At 40.3% G+C, this 16,969-nt stretch overlaps 2 protein-coding genes across 3 annotated transcripts in view; both read right to left on the bottom strand.

Moving 5' to 3' along the window:
- Window positions 1–58: 58 nt before the first annotated feature.
- LOC116217907 (Fc receptor-like protein 5) lies at window positions 59–5,779 on the bottom strand. The gene is made up of 9 exons (XM_031574908.2): window positions 4,917–5,779; window positions 4,779–4,805; window positions 4,409–4,693; window positions 3,489–3,782; window positions 2,929–3,198; window positions 2,005–2,307; window positions 1,825–1,926; window positions 1,682–1,727; window positions 59–1,608 (listed from the first exon to the last, which is right to left on the bottom strand). The coding sequence occupies exons 1-9, from the start codon at window positions 4,954–4,956 to the stop codon at window positions 1,512–1,514; spliced, it is 1,464 nt and encodes a 487-aa protein (XP_031430768.1). The 5' UTR covers window positions 4,957–5,779; the 3' UTR covers window positions 59–1,511.
- A 2,964-nt stretch (window positions 5,780–8,743) lies between these two features.
- The window catches only part of tmc6b (transmembrane channel-like 6b), a 29,146-nt gene continuing 20,920 nt past the window's right edge, over window positions 8,744–16,969 (bottom strand). For both annotated transcript variants that reach the window (XM_031574906.2, XM_031574907.2), the window contains 8 exons: window positions 16,799–16,896; window positions 15,594–15,689; window positions 14,547–14,622; window positions 12,534–12,667; window positions 11,997–12,176; window positions 10,584–10,662; window positions 10,379–10,474; window positions 8,744–9,439 (listed from right to left, as the gene is read on the bottom strand). In XM_031574906.2, the coding sequence (XP_031430766.1) occupies window positions 9,422–9,439; window positions 10,379–10,474; window positions 10,584–10,662; window positions 11,997–12,176; window positions 12,534–12,667; window positions 14,547–14,622; window positions 15,594–15,689; window positions 16,799–16,896 (777 nt within the window). In that variant the 3' untranslated portion in view covers window positions 8,744–9,421. The remainder of the gene's footprint in view (window positions 9,440–10,378; window positions 10,475–10,583; window positions 10,663–11,996; window positions 12,177–12,533; window positions 12,668–14,546; window positions 14,623–15,593; window positions 15,690–16,798; window positions 16,897–16,969) is intronic.

Below are 16,969 nucleotides of genomic sequence, written 5' to 3'. Positions count from 1 at the left end.
CTGGTGAACAAATGAAAAAAAGTGGTATTAAAAAGAAGCAAAGACATGACACTTTGACTTTGTGACCTTTGACCCCATATAATTTAGGAAGACACAGGAGAGGGCACTGTATATCTGAAGGCAGACACAGGGGAGAGCACTGTAGATCTGAAGGCACAGACTGTAAGACACAGGGGAGAGCACTGTAGATCTGAAGGCACAGACTGTAATACACAGGGGAGAGCACTGTAGATCTGAAGGCACAGACTGTAAGACACAGGGGAGAGCACTGTAGATCTGAAGACACAGACTGTAAGACACAGGGGAGGGCACTGTAGATCTGAAGACACAGACTGTAAGACACAGGGGAGAGCACTGTAGATCTGAAGGCACAGACTATAGAGGGGAGAGCACTGTAGATCTGAAGGCACAGACTATAGAGGGGAGAGCACTGTAGATCTGAAGGCACAGACTATAGAGGGGAGAGCACTGTAGATCTGAAGACACAGACTGTAATACAGACTATAGAGGGGAGAGCACTGTAGATCTGGAAGGCACAGACTGTAAGCCTCCTGTATGGGAATCAGCTGGGGCTTGTCATGCCCTGTACCTACAAGATAAACAGGACTATTGCCAAGTAGGTGTCCACATACTATTAATTTGTCTTGGTTATGTGGCAGAAATAGGTTAAGTATAGAAAATGGGGACAAGGCAAGAACACATTTATGAATTTAGACAGAAAATCTTGGAAATGTGCAACAGTGTAAGATTGTGCCAATATGATGCACTGATGATGGTGATGGAGCAGGTTAAGATGGACTCAACGATGGTCGTGTAAACGTGCACCATCATGGCCTTTGGCAGGTTGAACATCTTCAGCAGCCTCTGCTGAGCCTTCTAAGGCTCAATTCAGACCTCACTACAATTTGTGGAACCAAGTTTTTTTTAAACCCTGTGTGATACGTGGTAACTTCAAAGATATCCAACATAGATGAATTGCATCATCCCATAATACAGGTTTGCTTGCTTCTTTGCTCATATAGAAATATATATATATTTCCCTCGGGATTAATAAAGTATCCATCTATCTCTATCTATTTATATAGGCCACACCCACCAGTCTTCCAATAAAAGGAGTATGATGTTCACTTGCCAAATAGATACACCAGAATGACATGGTACATTAATGGTACATGCATAATTGGTTAGTGAAGACCGTCTCCACGCATGAATCCAAAATACACGCCTCAGCAGCCTTTCTGTCATTTATTGCTGGAGTTCAACACAAGCAAAATAGGTTGTTTCTGCAGACATAGGACCCCATGACTGCCATTGCTGATCAGGTAGAAAAACATCACTGTACGGAATACTGCTCTAGGTGAACACCCTCTACACAACAGAGAGGAATACTGCTCTAGATGAACACACACACACACAACAGAGAGGAATACTGCTCTAGGTGAACACCCTCTACACATCAGAGAGGAATACTGTTCTAGATGAACACACACACATCAGAGAGTTCAGGGCATCTACTGGAGTTTGGAGGACAGTTCCATTTCTTCCCTGGCGGTCGCTTCTCCCATATTGTCAGTTCTGAGTGGTAATGCTGGCATGGTGACGGCTTCACTGCAGAGAGGTGACAAACCAACAATCAGTTGAGGAATTACAGCCACTATTGAAAGGAGAAAAACAGTCTCACCTGCGCTGGTCAGGTGCGGTCACACCTTCTGATCGCAAGACTTGACCTAAGGGGAACAGAAAGTATCATTGTGGTGTGATGATCGCGATGTGCGTAGGGAAATACATTGGCATTTTCTGATAAATATGACTTGGAATTCTTACAATTAAACATCCAGAGTATGCAGACCAGGCTTCCCATCATGATCACCAGCAAGGTGCAACAGAAGCCAACAGCTATGACCTCAATAGTAGTTGTAGGGAAGTCTATGGGAAAGGGCATTAGTACACTTGATCCTATTTGATCACATCAATATTAATACTTTGCAGGTCATTTCTCTTCACCTAGTGCCTCCACAAGGACCTTGTCACTCTGCACCCAAGAGGAATTGTTGTCAAAGCTGTCCTTCACAAGGCACTGGTAATACCCAGAGGTCACTGATGTGACCTCGGTCAGGAAGAGGACATGGCACTGGCCGGTAGAGAACGCAGAGCAGTCCCTCTGCAGCAGGAGTGCGTCGTCATGGAGCCACGAGAAGGAGGGGAAGGTGCCTCCACTGATGTCACACTGCAGGCGCACTGCCACCACCTGCCAGTCAGTGTTGTACAGGTACTCAGTGTGCAGGTGCACAGCGCCCCCTACAGGAGCTAACACACACGGAGAGAGTGGAGTCAGACACTACCAATCAACTACAGATGCCCCCTACAGGAGCTAACACACACAGAGAGAGTGGAGTCAGACACTAACAATCAACTACAGATGCACAGGAGCTAACACACAAGGAGAGAGTGGAGTCAGACACTAACAATCAACTACAGATGCACAGGAGCTAACACACAAGGAGAGAGTGGAGTCAGACATCAACAATCAACTACAGATGCCCCCTACAGGAGCTAACACACACGGAGAGAGTGGAGTCAGACACTAACAATCAACTACAGATGCACAGGAGCTAACACACAAGGAGAGAATGGAGTCAGACATCAACAATCAACTACAGATGCCCCATACAGGAGCTAACACACAAGGAGAGAGTGGAGTCAGACACTAACAATCAACTACAGATGCACAGGACCCCATACAGGAGCTAACACACAAGGAGAGAGTGGAGTCAGACACTAACCATCAACACTACTAGGACATATCCAAATGTCTATCCATCATTTATGTCTAATATCAGACTAGTCAAGACAATCACTAGGGGATCATCATTTCTATACACAAACATGATGTACACAGAAACACTAATGGGCTTTATTAGATCTCACCCATTTCTAGATTCAGAAGGTTGCTGGTTAGTTGTTGGGAACGTGTCTCTGCCCTGCACTGTGCTGTGACCATGTCCATTCCCACCGTCATCGGCACACTGAACCAGACCGCCAGGGAGTTGGTGAGTTGGCGCTCGACCTCCTGGTCCCCCAGGAGCAGCAGGAACGTGACTGGAACCGTGCCCTGAGCGGACGCACAACTCAGGTTGCCATAGTAATCCAAGCTCTCTCTGAAGAGGGTGAATGACAGCTTTGGTGCAGAAAGGTTGACTGGAATGTTTGTGCAAAGAGAGATTGGAGTTATTCTTAATCTGAATGACGATGTGACAATGTAACAATGTCTGCAGTCTTGTTTTCACACACGCTATTCATCTCTGCTCTCTAAATGAACCATGAGAACATCACCAGAGCCTTTTAACATGTGCTAATGTCCCTTCAGTCCTGCCTTCCTACATTCAATGGGTCTTATCCTATACCTTGGACTGTCTCTTATCCTATAGCTTGGACTGTCTCTTATCCTATACCTTGGACTGTCTCTTATCCTATACCTTATCCTATACCTTGGACAGTCACATGCATGTCACTGCTGCTGGAGGTTCGTGGTTTGACTCCTATGTAGTTCCATGCAGTGCAGGTGTAACTCCCAGCATGCCTCTGGGTCAGCTTGTCCACGACGAGTGAGTTGCCGGAGAGGAGATACATGACTGAGGGAGCTTTCACTTCCAGTCTGTTGTGGTACCATGTGTAGGAGAGGTTGGAGCCCTTCTGGGCCTCACAGTAAAGAGTCAGGGAGGACCCTTCAGACACTACAGGGGGGCTGGGCTTAGACAGGATGCTGACACCTGAGACGGGAACTGAGGGTGCAGAAGGGAACAATAGTTTTGTGAGCAATTTTAAAAGCATATCGTTCTAACATCATGTCTCTACGGTAAACTACAGCACAGGTGTGAAGTATACTAACATCATGTCTACTGTAAACTACAGCAAAGGTGTGAATTATATTAACATCATGTCTACTGTAAGATACAGCACAGGTGTGAAGTATACTAACATCTACTGTAAACTACAGCAAAGGTGTGAAGTATACTAACATCATGTCTACTGTAAGATACAGCACAGGTGTGAAGTATACTAACATCATGTCTACTGTAAGCTACAGCAAAGGTGTGAATTATACTAACATCATGTCTACGGTAAGCTACAGTGAAGTATACTAACATCATGTCTACTGTAAGATACAGCAAAGGTGTGAATTATACTAACATCATGTCTACGGTAAGCTACAGTGAAGTATACTAACATCATGTCTACTGTAAGATACAGCACAGGTGTGAAGTATACTAACATCATGTCTACTGTAAGATACAGCACAGGTGTGAATTATACTAACATCATGTCTACTGTAAGATACAGCACAGGTGTGAAGTATACTAACATCATGTCTACTGTAAGCTACAGCAAAGGTGTGAATTATACTCACTCCCTACTTGCAGGTTTAGAATGTTGCTGGTACTTGTGTTTCCCATGGCTGTCACTGTGCAGTAATATCCCCCAGCTGATGAACTCTTGACCTTTAAGTAGAATATGGGAGTGTCCCCTGCAGGTACATGTGTCTTTGTGGCAATTGGTGATGGGTGTTTCACCTTCATGAACTGGTAGATGGCTGACGGAGGTGAATCCGGGACCTCACAGGAAAAATTGATTTTGTCATTGAGGTATGCTAGTTCTGGGCCCTTCAGGACTGCCAAGGGAGAACCAGACCATCCTGCACAGAGAAGACAATTTGGTGTTTCAAAGTAGTTCATAGTGGCTCAAATACTATAAAGAAAATACATCATACGTCAACATACCAGCAGCAGTCATTTGGCCAGTAAGCACTGAAAAAAAGTTTATTCCAGTTTTGAGTAACTCAATTAAAAGATGAAATTAATATATAAAAAAAAATATTAAAAGCATATGTATATGTGTAGACCTTTGCAAAAACTCACAAATGACAAGCATCAACCAGAGTCCTTCTCTCTCCTTCATGTCGACACAACCTAACGGTCATGGTGGCAAGCCAAACATGTGCCTGCTGTCTATGTGTGTGTGTGTGTGTGTGTGTGTGTGTGTGTGTGTGTCTGTCCAAAAGAGATAGAGATTGTGAGTGTGCATCTGCGTGTGTGTAGGGCACAGATAAAAAGAGCTGCAGCCAACTTACTATGTGGTCAATTTGTCTCAATCTTTTCCTGAACTTCCATTTAGAACACTTTTGCAAACATAATACAAGATACATTAAATAATACAATCAGAACATATTTATAGTATAAAAGAAACAATATTTTGTGTTATTGAAAATATTTGTATTGAGCTATACAGCAAAAAAAAAAAAAAACTATTTGAAAAATGTCTTGAGCTGTACTGTAGCGTGAGAGGATGAAGAGGTAGAGTGTATTCCTCTGGTCAGTGATGTTAAAGGTATTACCCGCGGTAAGACTAATGCCAGGTAGTCCTTAGTGGAAAAGGAAAACTAGAGAGATAACATTGTTGTTGTGTTCCACCGCTGAAGACAGCTCTGTCCGAATAAAAGGATTACATTTGAACTTGAATTGAAAAAGTTATTTTCATGTTATTTCAACATGCATTTCATATCAGCCATTGTGCAAGCTTGGGCATTAACAGGAAAACTGTGAAGAAGCATTACACAAAATGGTGGCCATAACCTTAAGCTGCACCACCATTAACCCTGATAACATCACATTGTCCAACCATCACTAAAGATGAGACATTTAGTGCCCCACAGCCAAGACTGAGCAGGACCCCGATACTTCACTCTTTCCTGACAGAGTTGCAACTTGTGTCTGGAGACTTTGAGTCTGTAGTAATGAGACAGTCAGTTTAACACGCCTCTCTGGACGGACCTCCAATCACAACATCATTAACATACAAGATGATAGCGCCCCCTGCTGGGCATCAGGAGAACAGACTCCAGTGTTGCACTCCTGTATCACCTCTGTGAGTGACAAGCTTTGAGCTCCAACCGTGTAATCAAGAGTAGTAGGCTTGCAGAGATCGCTTAAACATGATCTTCAATTTGTCTGGATGAGGAAAGACAACCTGTACCCCTTGATATGGGGCTGAAATAAAACATGATCTTTCAGAAATTGTGATCTGAATGGCTGCTGTAGGCATCAGGACATAAGCCCCAGCCGAGTCATGTACACTAGTCGCCTTCTCATTCATTTCCATTTGAGAAAACCCTGAAAAAACATCAACTTGTGCCCTCTAGAGATGGGGATGAAATGAAAACCTCATAACCTTACCGTGGAGACAATATGTCCATACTGAGGCCTCTATACATAGCCTATAGGGTCTTGATGTTTGCCAGTATAATTACATGTTAGTTTGATCATATGTTAAATTCATTACCATGACTGAGATATAATGAAGACATAGCTTTATAGCTCTGCTAGCTAGCTTAATGTTAGTACTTTGAGATTCTTCTGAATGAAGAGTGCATTACAAATTAAATGAATTATAATTATTATTACTTGTTATCACCTCCTCCTGTGTCATGATAATAGCCAAATACAATCCATGGTTATTTAAATAGGTTTTCCATGCATTTAACAACTATGTATACAGTATACAGTTGTGGTATGGATGATCCAATTCTGTTATACACGTGGTACAGAATACATTTTTTATTGGACAATATAAGAATATCATTTTGATAGTTTATGTATTTACAATGTTCTGAAAACGTCTTCTGTACACACACATTAGCCGACTGCTGGGTAATCTCTCCTGAGTAAGGAGACAGCTTTTTATATGTGACTGATTACGATTTTTTTTTTTAACAGAAAAGTTTAAAAAGTAAAAAAAAAATGGAAAATCGTAGAGGTTGTATTAATGAAAAATAGAGAACAAAATGCATCATAATGCGTCGAATCATTAACCTTTGAATCACAATCAAATAGACTGTTTATACATCCAAAATATTTTTTTTGTGTTTTTATTTTGTCCAACAGTCAACAACATACTAACTGGCACAAGAGCCAATACTACCCTTACTGTACACTCACAGACAAAACACCATCACCAACACAAAGGGACAATGGAGGAAGTAAACATAACATGGCATGTACAGATCAAAGGCATGTAGGTAAGTGGTCTATCAAAGTGGCACAATTATCATATTCATAACACATTACTCTTTCACTGGAAAATAAATATTTTTTTTGTAGGGCCACACCAAGACATTGATCAAGTTGGCATTGAAAAACATGGACCAAAATAGACATACATACATACATACATACATACATAGCCAAACATAGCACACAGTATGCGCCCTGATGGGGACAGGTGCTTTGCTTTTGGCGTAAGATGTACTGACTCACGTCAAAGGGAAGTGTTAAGCAGAATTGCTATTTGCATTTCTGCACTCATGGGATGCCAGAATAGCTCAAAGCCTTCGTGGGACACGTCCAACGGCATAATAACTTGAGGGTGTGTCATTCAACCAATCATATCAAGAGGAATTCTGCTGTGTGCTGTGAGGGCAAGTGCATTGGTCACTTATTTGGTTCTAGTCTAGTCTAACAGACAACATTGCATTTTAGGAAAAGATTTCAATTGTCAAATTGTAATAGTGAAATAATTAAATGTATGGTGTTAGATTAACAATAGCCCAGCACAGTTCAAAGCACCAGAGTGGCCGTTACATAATTTAATCTGAGCATCAAAACAAGGCAAGCTATTTGGGAATGTATTTACCGTAAATCCTCAAATAGTGGCCGGGGCTTTTATTTACTTAGGCTGCACAGCGCACCGGCCTGTATTTGGGGCAGGCTTGTATTAGGGGCAGGCCTTTATTTCTTACGGCTCTTCAGAATGTTAAAAAAGTTCCGTTGATTTTAATGGGGCACCCCAACGTTAGCAGGTCTGTAGTTTCTTGATATTCACCACCTCGAAAAGTTAATGACCGCTGTCATTGGCAACGGGTTTTGTGCTTCTAATTCACATCTTTCATATCATTCCGCAAGAAGTCCATCATTTAACGTAGCGGAAAGTCATTGTAACTTGAAGTCAGCAAGTAATGGGTTGCTACGCAACACCTGGGACGTTAAGTTCTATTAGCCTGAAGAAAAAAAAATTCTTAGCGGAAATCACGAAACGGCAACAAAATCATTAAAAAGAGGTATTTTGGAGGAATGTTTTCTATCGTTTAGGCAAGTAACTGTATAATAACAAATTCGCCTTCTGAAACATTTTTTTTTTTATTGCAAACAGCCATGAAAATAGCCAACAACATTAAAGATGAGGAGAACATGTATTTATGAAATGCATTCAATTAAATTGTGATGTCCGCTTTGATGCTGGTAGGCTACAGTAAAATAGGCTACCGGTACCTTTTTTTACCCCCGGCTTGAATATGGGGCCCGGCCTTTGTTTGTCCGTATCGACCACGCCCCCGGCTACTATCTGAAGCCCGGCCTCTAATTGAATCCCGGTCTTTATTTGAGGATTTACGGTATGTGGAATACAGTGGAAATGTATGCGTGGTGTAGTTTTGTCTAACTACATAGCATTTATAGCCATTTGGTAACATTCCGTTGAGTTAAATAATCAGTCAATTAAATAATTGACTGTTTATCTCTGTCAAAATATGCAGAGATTAGATTAGATGGAGAGTTCTAAAGATGTAGGTTAGATTTAAAATAAGCAAATTATTTTGTATGCAATATTCTTACAAGAGATCTTAAAGAAAAACAATCATTGATTTCTTCTCTTCAAATATCCAGTTTCTTTGGACAAGAACATTGACATTACATTAGCATATTCAAATATTGTATTTATTTCATGTGAGCCTTTTTTTTACCTTTTCGATGTCCTGAACCTTACTAGACTTAACTAGGATCTCTGTGTACATTTCAAAGAATATAGGCACACAGAGGTGTGTAAAATAGAAACAAACCCAAATATAATATCCTTTGCCATTTCCCCACACACTACACTACATGGTGTCCACAGTGGGTTTAGACTATCTGAGATTGATTGCTGTCAGAAACATTCAACTCATTTGGCCCCAACATACAATATATATAGACACTTTCCCATGGCCATCTCTAATGGTTTCTCCACTTCACACTATGTAAACTACAGTTTGGCACTGTAGAAACACTACAGTATTCATTCTTCACTTCGAGCTGGAGCTCTCTCCATTGGGGGGCCATGAAGATGAGTGCAACACTTCAAGTGGAGAGCAAATCTACTGTTTACCATCATTGGCATCATGAGTTGGCTGCATGTCTGTCTGACAGAGAGATCCTGTTTGATTTGATGTTTGTGTTTCCATCTGCATGTCTGTCTGACAGAGAGATCCTGTTTGATTTGATGTTTGTGTTTCCATCTGGATGTCTGTCTGACAGAGAGATCCTGTTTCATTTGATGTTTGTGTTTCCATCTGGATGTCTGGATGGAAGATGACGCTTGCATGTTTTATTGAAGATCAATAATCACTCGAGTCCTGAAAAAAACAAAAAACTTTGTTTAACCATGATCCAGACTGCTGAATGTAAAACTTGAACCATGATCCAGACTGCTGAATGTACTGTAAAACTTGAACCATGATCCGGACTGCTGAATGTACTGTAAAACTTTAACCATGATCCGGACTGCTAAATGTACTGTAAAACTTTAACCATGATCCGGACTGCTAAATGTACTGTAAAACTTTAACCATGATCCGGACTGCTAAATGTACTGTAAAACTTGAACCATGACCAGGACTGCTGAATGTACTGTAAAACTTCCAAAAACATCCAATAGTTTGGTTTATAATACAGCTCCTCAGAATTGTGCACAAAGGGTCACCCCAACGTTCGCAGACCCCATGTTTCTTTATAATGACTGCTGCAAAAAATGAATGACCGCTGCCACTGACAATGTTTTTATAAAGAACGTACAATGCTGGCCTTGAATGGCAATGGGTTTATGATAAATGAACAATGCTGGCCTTTAATGGCAATGGGTTTATGATTAATGAACAATGCTGGCCTTGAATGTTATCTGCTATTGAGATAGCCGTGATAGTAGGCTTCTCCCTCTTGCATTGTGAACCGTTATTTTGACGACTTCTAGACGGAATCAGGTCCCGTCTCTAAATGGTGTGTAAAGCCTCTCATGATATAGAATCAGGTCCCGTCTCTAAATGGTGTGTAAAGCCTCTCATGATATAGAATCAGGTCCCGTCTCTAAATGTTGTGTGAAGCCTCTCATGATGTAGCTAGTTTTGACACTGACAGCTGTCATCGTTACTCTAGTCTGCTCCACTCATTTTGTCCGAGTTAGCAACAGCAAGTAAGTATCGCGCTTAACGATAGGATCATTGGATAAGATCATCCCAATTATGAACCTTCTATTGACCAATATGTATGTATTAGAATGGGATATGCTTAACCTTTACCTCACTAGTTCCCCTAATTCGTTGGGAAGACGAAGGTCGGTTCTGTTCGTGGATTGCCTGCAGTCTGGTGATCAGAAACTTCTTATCCTCGCCTTCCTACAGGAGAAGGAACAGGACATGAATGCCAAGGAATAGAAGGAGGACAGAGTGAACATACTAAAGCAACACGTCCTTTCACATGTGAATTATTTGACTTTGGTCTCACATTTTCAATTTGGTCCTGTAGAAGAGTTATTATCTTCCGCTGTCCGTCTACCACCTGGGTGTGGAAATAGATGACAATGCTGGAAAATAGATAAAACTGTTTAGGTAAGAAAGACAGGAGGGATGTATTTGAAGTGCTTCCCAATAAAACACCAGAGTTGGTTTAAAACTATAAGCTACCTACCTACCAGTTGGCACTGATAAAAGCTAGCATGCTAACTGATGTGTTTTGACAATATAGTTGCATAACCTGGGCATTTCCTGGGAATGACTGGTTTATTTATCTGTCACAAGATCATATACCATCTTAGATTCATTTGATACCAAAACTAGTTTTAAAAACACAGTTCAAAAGTGGTACATTCCTGCATAATATTGCTTCAAAAAGTAAACAGTAAAGACATAAAAGTGGCTGAATGGCACTGCAAAATGAACTAACTGACAGGCTAACATTACTGTTAACAAATGGGCTTGCTGCCTACTACAGGATAGCCAAACTTGCTAACTTCGTTCGAGTGACTCACTATTACCTCTTGAGATAGAAGGCGGTATGAGAGAGAGACCAGACTGAGGCTAACTGGTTTAACTGGTTTGAAGGTGGTATGAGAGACCAGACTGATACTAACTGGTTTGAAGGTGGTATGAGAGACCAGACTGAGGCTAACTGGTTTAACTGGTTTGAAGGTGGTATGAGAGACCAGACTGAGGCTAACTGGTTTGAAGGTGGTATTGAAGGTTGTATGAGAGAGACCAGACTGATGCTAACTGGTTTGAAGGTGGTATGAGAGAGACCAGACTGATACTAACTGGTTTGAAGGTGGTATGAGCGAGAGACCAGACTGAGGCTAACTGGTTTGAAGGTGGTATGAGCGAGAGACCAGACTGAGGCTAACTGGTTTAACTGGTTTGAAGGTGGTATGAGAGAGACCAGACTGATACTAACTGGTTTGAAGGTGGTATGAGAGAGAGACCAGACTGAGGCTAACTGGTTTGAAGGTGGTATGAGAGAGAGACCAGACTGAGGCTAACTGGTTTGAAGGTGGTATGAGAGAGAGACCAGACTGAGGCTAACTGGTTTGAAGGTGGTATGAGAGAGACCAGTGATACTAACTGGTTTGAAGGTGGTATGAGAGAGAGACCAGACTGATACTAACTGGTTTGCATGCTGACTTTCATAGATATCTCTGAACAAATAGTGCATAGGTGTTTTTGACATTACGTCAAATCTGCAACATTCTGTTGGTATTTGTAGTTATTTTGTTTCATGTTTTAATCTAAAATGATTAGATATAGCACTTCTAAAGTAGTGGTATGAAACGGAATCTTGAGTTGCATCTTTAAAAACATCCTGGTAGTCTAAAGTCTAGCTGTAGCTGAATAACATCATTTTCAGAACCTTATTGTTAGCACTCACACGAAGATCATGACCATGAAGAAGATGAAGACGACGGGGTTCTCCACCAGGTAAGTGTGCACCCAGCTGAGCCAGGCCAGGTTGGAGTTGGTGCTCTCTAGCTGTTTAACCCAGTGCTTTCCAGACTGAATCATGGTCTGCAGGCCTCGGAATGGCCCACAGCTTTGGGATGGTTTGATTCTACAGGGGAGGGGAAGAGATCACAGTTTAGACACAGCACTGTGGGCGTGGACTCTCTCTGGTATTTAAACGTGATCATGTTAAAACAGCTTAGTTAGTTATGTTACTTTAGTAAAGTGTTTTAGGCATGTCTTTAGCATTTACCACCCACTTTTCTCACTTTATATTAGCATGTAACAAGGAATGAAAGTAGAAACAATGCACAATCTGTTCAGAAAGTGTAAGTGCCTATTGTTCTATTGTGTACCACCATTTGGGTATGGTGGTCTTCTAACATGTAGGGGCATGGTGGTCTTGTAACATGTAGGGCCAGGAGACAGGCATCTCTATGTACAGTAAGAGTAATAGTCCACTCACGACCACATTGTGAGGGTGACACACACAGCTGCGCCCAGAAAGGAGGGGAAACACAGGAGGGTAATGAAGACGGTGGTCATGTGGCTCGCATGCCATGGTTTCCTTGGAACCTGGCAGTTCATCATCAAACTGGTCTACACAGGATGCAAAGTTGAAATACAATCAAAACAGAACAGAACCCATTCAAAATACAGTGGAATAAGAATTACAACAATACTTGTTGATAGATAAACCACACTGAGATAGACTGAGAGCATGTTCAACAAGTCATTTAACAAATTCACATTTGATTTGTGACATGGCACATGAAATATAATGGTCATAATCCTGGTATGTCAGTTGACAAATGACAAGTTACATCCAGCATACCAGCAAACGCTTTGCTTATCATCTAGCGTACTAGCACCGGTTAGTGGACAGACTGTAAAAAAGTTTATTTATAGATTAACGTCATGTATTAAATTACCCAAACAAACAGTTTTCGAGACAAATATGTGTCTAGTTTAACAACGGAAGAAAACTTTCTAAATATTAATATAAATGTTTAATGTGACACGTTATATGAGTATGTATGAGATCAGGCTAAATATCGTCCACTCCCTTTGTTCCACTAAATGCATTGGTTTTTGAAACATTAATATGCATGCCGTCTACCTTCACATATACCAGTCCATGTTTTACACAAACCACTTAGTCAAAAGATATTTTGACAAGCAAACTTTAATCTACCTGGGATCTTGCAGTGTATGATTATTATTATTATTATTATTATTATTATTATTATTATTGTTGACATGTTCTTTCATTTGTGTATTGTTCGTCTGTAACCTCCACATGTCCTACAACAACATTGGCAGCATGGAACACGAGTAAGGAGATGAGTGTGAGGTAGACAAAACAAATGATCCATCCACTTACCAGTATGGCAGTTTCTTAAATATGCAGTGTGTAGGAATGGAATATAGTATTCATAATTGTGTTTTCATTAGTGTTTAATTAACTGTAATTATGAATTGTTGTGTTTTCGTTGGCTTAGAATGAGCCCTTTGTATCTACCTGCCATGTTACACTGCCAAGTTTTTTACAGTAGCCCAGAAGGGACAAACCAAAACACCGGCTCAATATAGGGCTTTTTGCATTGTTATGGCATTTGAAAGCCACGGTAGGAACTCGGCCACGCTTGTAAGGGAAAGGGTATTCAGCTGGGTGCAATGCAGACATTGTCAGTTTAGACATTGTTAACGCTGTAAATGAATGCGAACAACGAAAGACATTTTTTTTTATATCTACAAAGACTAATCTACAAAGGCATAAGGACCATTTTCTGTGACACTTCATGTTAGCGAATCCTAAATTATCATGGTTAAAAGGCTCATTTATCATTAGCTAATCCTGAATTAGCATGGTTAAAAGGCTAATTTATCATTAGCGAACCCTAAATTAGCATGGTTAAAAGGCTCATTTATCATTAGAAAACCGCTTTTTAATTATGTTTGTGTGGCTGAAAACCATTGTGCTGTTTAAGGAGGCATTCTTCTCTGGGCGACTTGAGTATCTGGAGCATTATACTGTACATATATTCTGTATAAAACACACACTATGAGAAGTAGCAGGGGGATACCTGGAGCATTATACTGTACATATGTTATATATAAAACACACACTATGAGAAGTAGCAGGGGGATACCTGGAGCATTATACTGTACATATGTTATATATAAAACACACACTATGAGAAGTAGCAGGGGGATACCTTCTTCATGTAAAACACACACTATGAGCAGTAGCAGGGGGATATGTTCTATATAAAACACACACTATGAGAAGTAGCAGGGGGATATGTTCTATATAAAACACACACTATGAGAAGTAGCAGGGGGATATGTTCTATATAAAATACACACTATGAGAAGTAGCAAGGGGATATGTTCTATATAAAACACACACTATGAGAAGTAGCAGGGGGATATGTTCTATATAAAACACACACTATGAGAAGTAGCAGGGGGATACCTTCTTCATGTAAAACAGGCAGAGGAGTTTGAGAATTTGCACTGCTGGCAACAGTGGAGTAAACAGCACACCCATCCTGCAAAAAAAAAAAAAAAAATATGTTTTTAAAATTACAAAAAAACTTGAAGTAATATCAAATAGATTTGCATTTCCTTTAGAAACAGAAGTGCTGGCAAAGAAGAAAAAAAAAGTTACTTTACTTGACTATAATGGGATTAATGAGATTAACCAAGTACATGAAATTAAACAAGTATGCAGATAGGGCAATTAATATATGAAATTAAACACAACATGAGGTGGTCATTCAAATGTAGTGTAGAGTTGAGAGAGTTTTTAACAGAAGAGTGTCTTTCATGAGGACAAGCTTTGGGAAAGAAAAATAAATAAATTAAAATAGTTAAATAGAGAAAGAGAGTGAGTGAATGAGTGAGTGAATGAATGAAAGAAAGATAGAAAGATAAATACATCTAAGAGACTATGAAATTGGGTTTTATGATAGAAAGAAAGAAAGTAACAGACTGACAAACAGATAGATAGAGTGATAGAAAGAAGAGACACTGAGTGAAAAGAGAGTGAGTGGAAGAAAGAGAGAGAAATTAAGTTAGATATTAGAGAGACAAATAAAGAAATAAAGAAGAGATAGATAGATTGATGGATAGATTGAGTGTGTGAGTGACACAAGGAGAGAAAAAGATAAAGACATGAAATGATGGATGGATTGAAAGTGAGAGTGAAGAAGAGAAACAAGAAATTAAGATCTGGGAAAGTTCGATATTAAGATAAAGAAAAACCTTGATTGACTGATTGATAGATGAATGGATAGAGTGAGTGAGTGAGTTAATGAGAAAGACAAAGAAACTAAAGAGAAGTTGGATAAGGAGATAGAGAGAAATAGATTTTAAAAACCGCCAGATAGACATACATACAAACAAACAGATAGATCGATTGAAAGAGCGCTTCACTTTGCGAGCACTATGATAAGAAGCCTAGGAAGAACATAACAGTGCTTTGCTTTGCATGTGAGAGTAGTCTTCTGAAGGAGGTTACCAAGCAAGAGTCTGGCCGTAGATCAGCTCCAGAACATTCCGTGCGATGTCAAACACAGGCTTCCTCTTCCTCCGTAGCAGTTTCTGAGAAAACAACCTGTGGAGTACAAACATGTTTTAATCCTTTATTAAAGCATTGTCAGAACAAGGATGACTTTAAATGTAACTCACAATAGGACATCTTTATTACAAAATCAAGCACTGTTACTGCCATATGTTTTTATTAGGGCTGTCAATCGATAAAAGAAATTAACTAATTAATCGCACATTTTGAAATTAATTAATCGCGATTAAACGTTTTTTTTTCCTTCTTAAGACTAAATCTTATAAATTAACAAGTAATCACTTCATACAGCGTGTATTTTAGACACTGTTGTTTAATTGTATTTTTTTTTTTTAACACAATGGTGCCCCTCGACGGTAAATCGTAAGAATTTCCCCTGAAGCAATTCGAATCACCTCAATCAGCCCACTGTCCTCAACTATGTTGATGGGCCGACAGTTACCGGCAACCCAAATGGCAACCTTTTCACTGACTGGTCTAGTTATTTTCCTAGAGAAGTCATGGAGTGTGGTTGGCGATCATCTAACCTGGGACTGCTTTCTGTCGGGTGCTTTGCATTAAGGTGATAACTTCAAGACGAGCTGCTTCTGTGATAGCTAAATTCAGCTTGACAAATGCTACATACAACTTTAGTTTTGTCGATTGTTCCGTCATTTTGGCTCTTAAACAGAGACTTTCCGCCCAACAATCCCTCAGCTCTCTCCATCTCCATCACAATTGCCTACCTATTGTATCAAATTGTCTTAAGTAGGCTACTTCCTCCCTGTCCATTTAGATTGTTGCATAAATGGTAATAAGCACAAGTACAGTGAGTCTGTACTCTGCAAGTAGTGTTCAGATGCCTTGACAAGCTAATGACTATTGGGCCCCCGCCGTGAGCACTAGAGGTGTCAGCAGAGCAAGGGCTTGAACATGCGATTTGGATCCAGTGCAGGAGAGCACCTTCTTGTGCATGTTACACAGACATGTCACCTATTTATTTATTTCAACACACTGAGGTGAAGAATATTGGTAGTTTTCAAATACTTTCTAAAACAACCTTGTCAAAATAATTGCATTTATATAACCAGACTGAAAAGGTCGTAGAATGATTGGTAGAAGAATTTGTCTTTTGAACATTTCAAGTAAGCAGAAGGCCCCACCTCCACAAAAATTCCCCGAAGAATGTATCCAGTATCGTGAAGATGAAGTCCATCACAAGGAACCTGTACAGCTCCTGGCCCACGAATGTCTCCCAACACTGTCAGCAAAGCACAGTCACACTTTTAACTTACATGGGAACTACCGCAAAACTTCAAAACTTTTTTGGCCCC

This window comes from Clupea harengus, chromosome 10 (genome assembly GCF_900700415.2).
Source record: "Clupea harengus chromosome 10, Ch_v2.0.2, whole genome shotgun sequence".
In the NCBI taxonomy this organism is placed as follows: Eukaryota; Metazoa; Chordata; class Actinopteri; order Clupeiformes; family Clupeidae; genus Clupea; species Clupea harengus.
The sequence above is the reverse complement of the archived record's forward strand: the minus strand, read 5'-3'. Positions and strand labels throughout refer to the sequence as shown.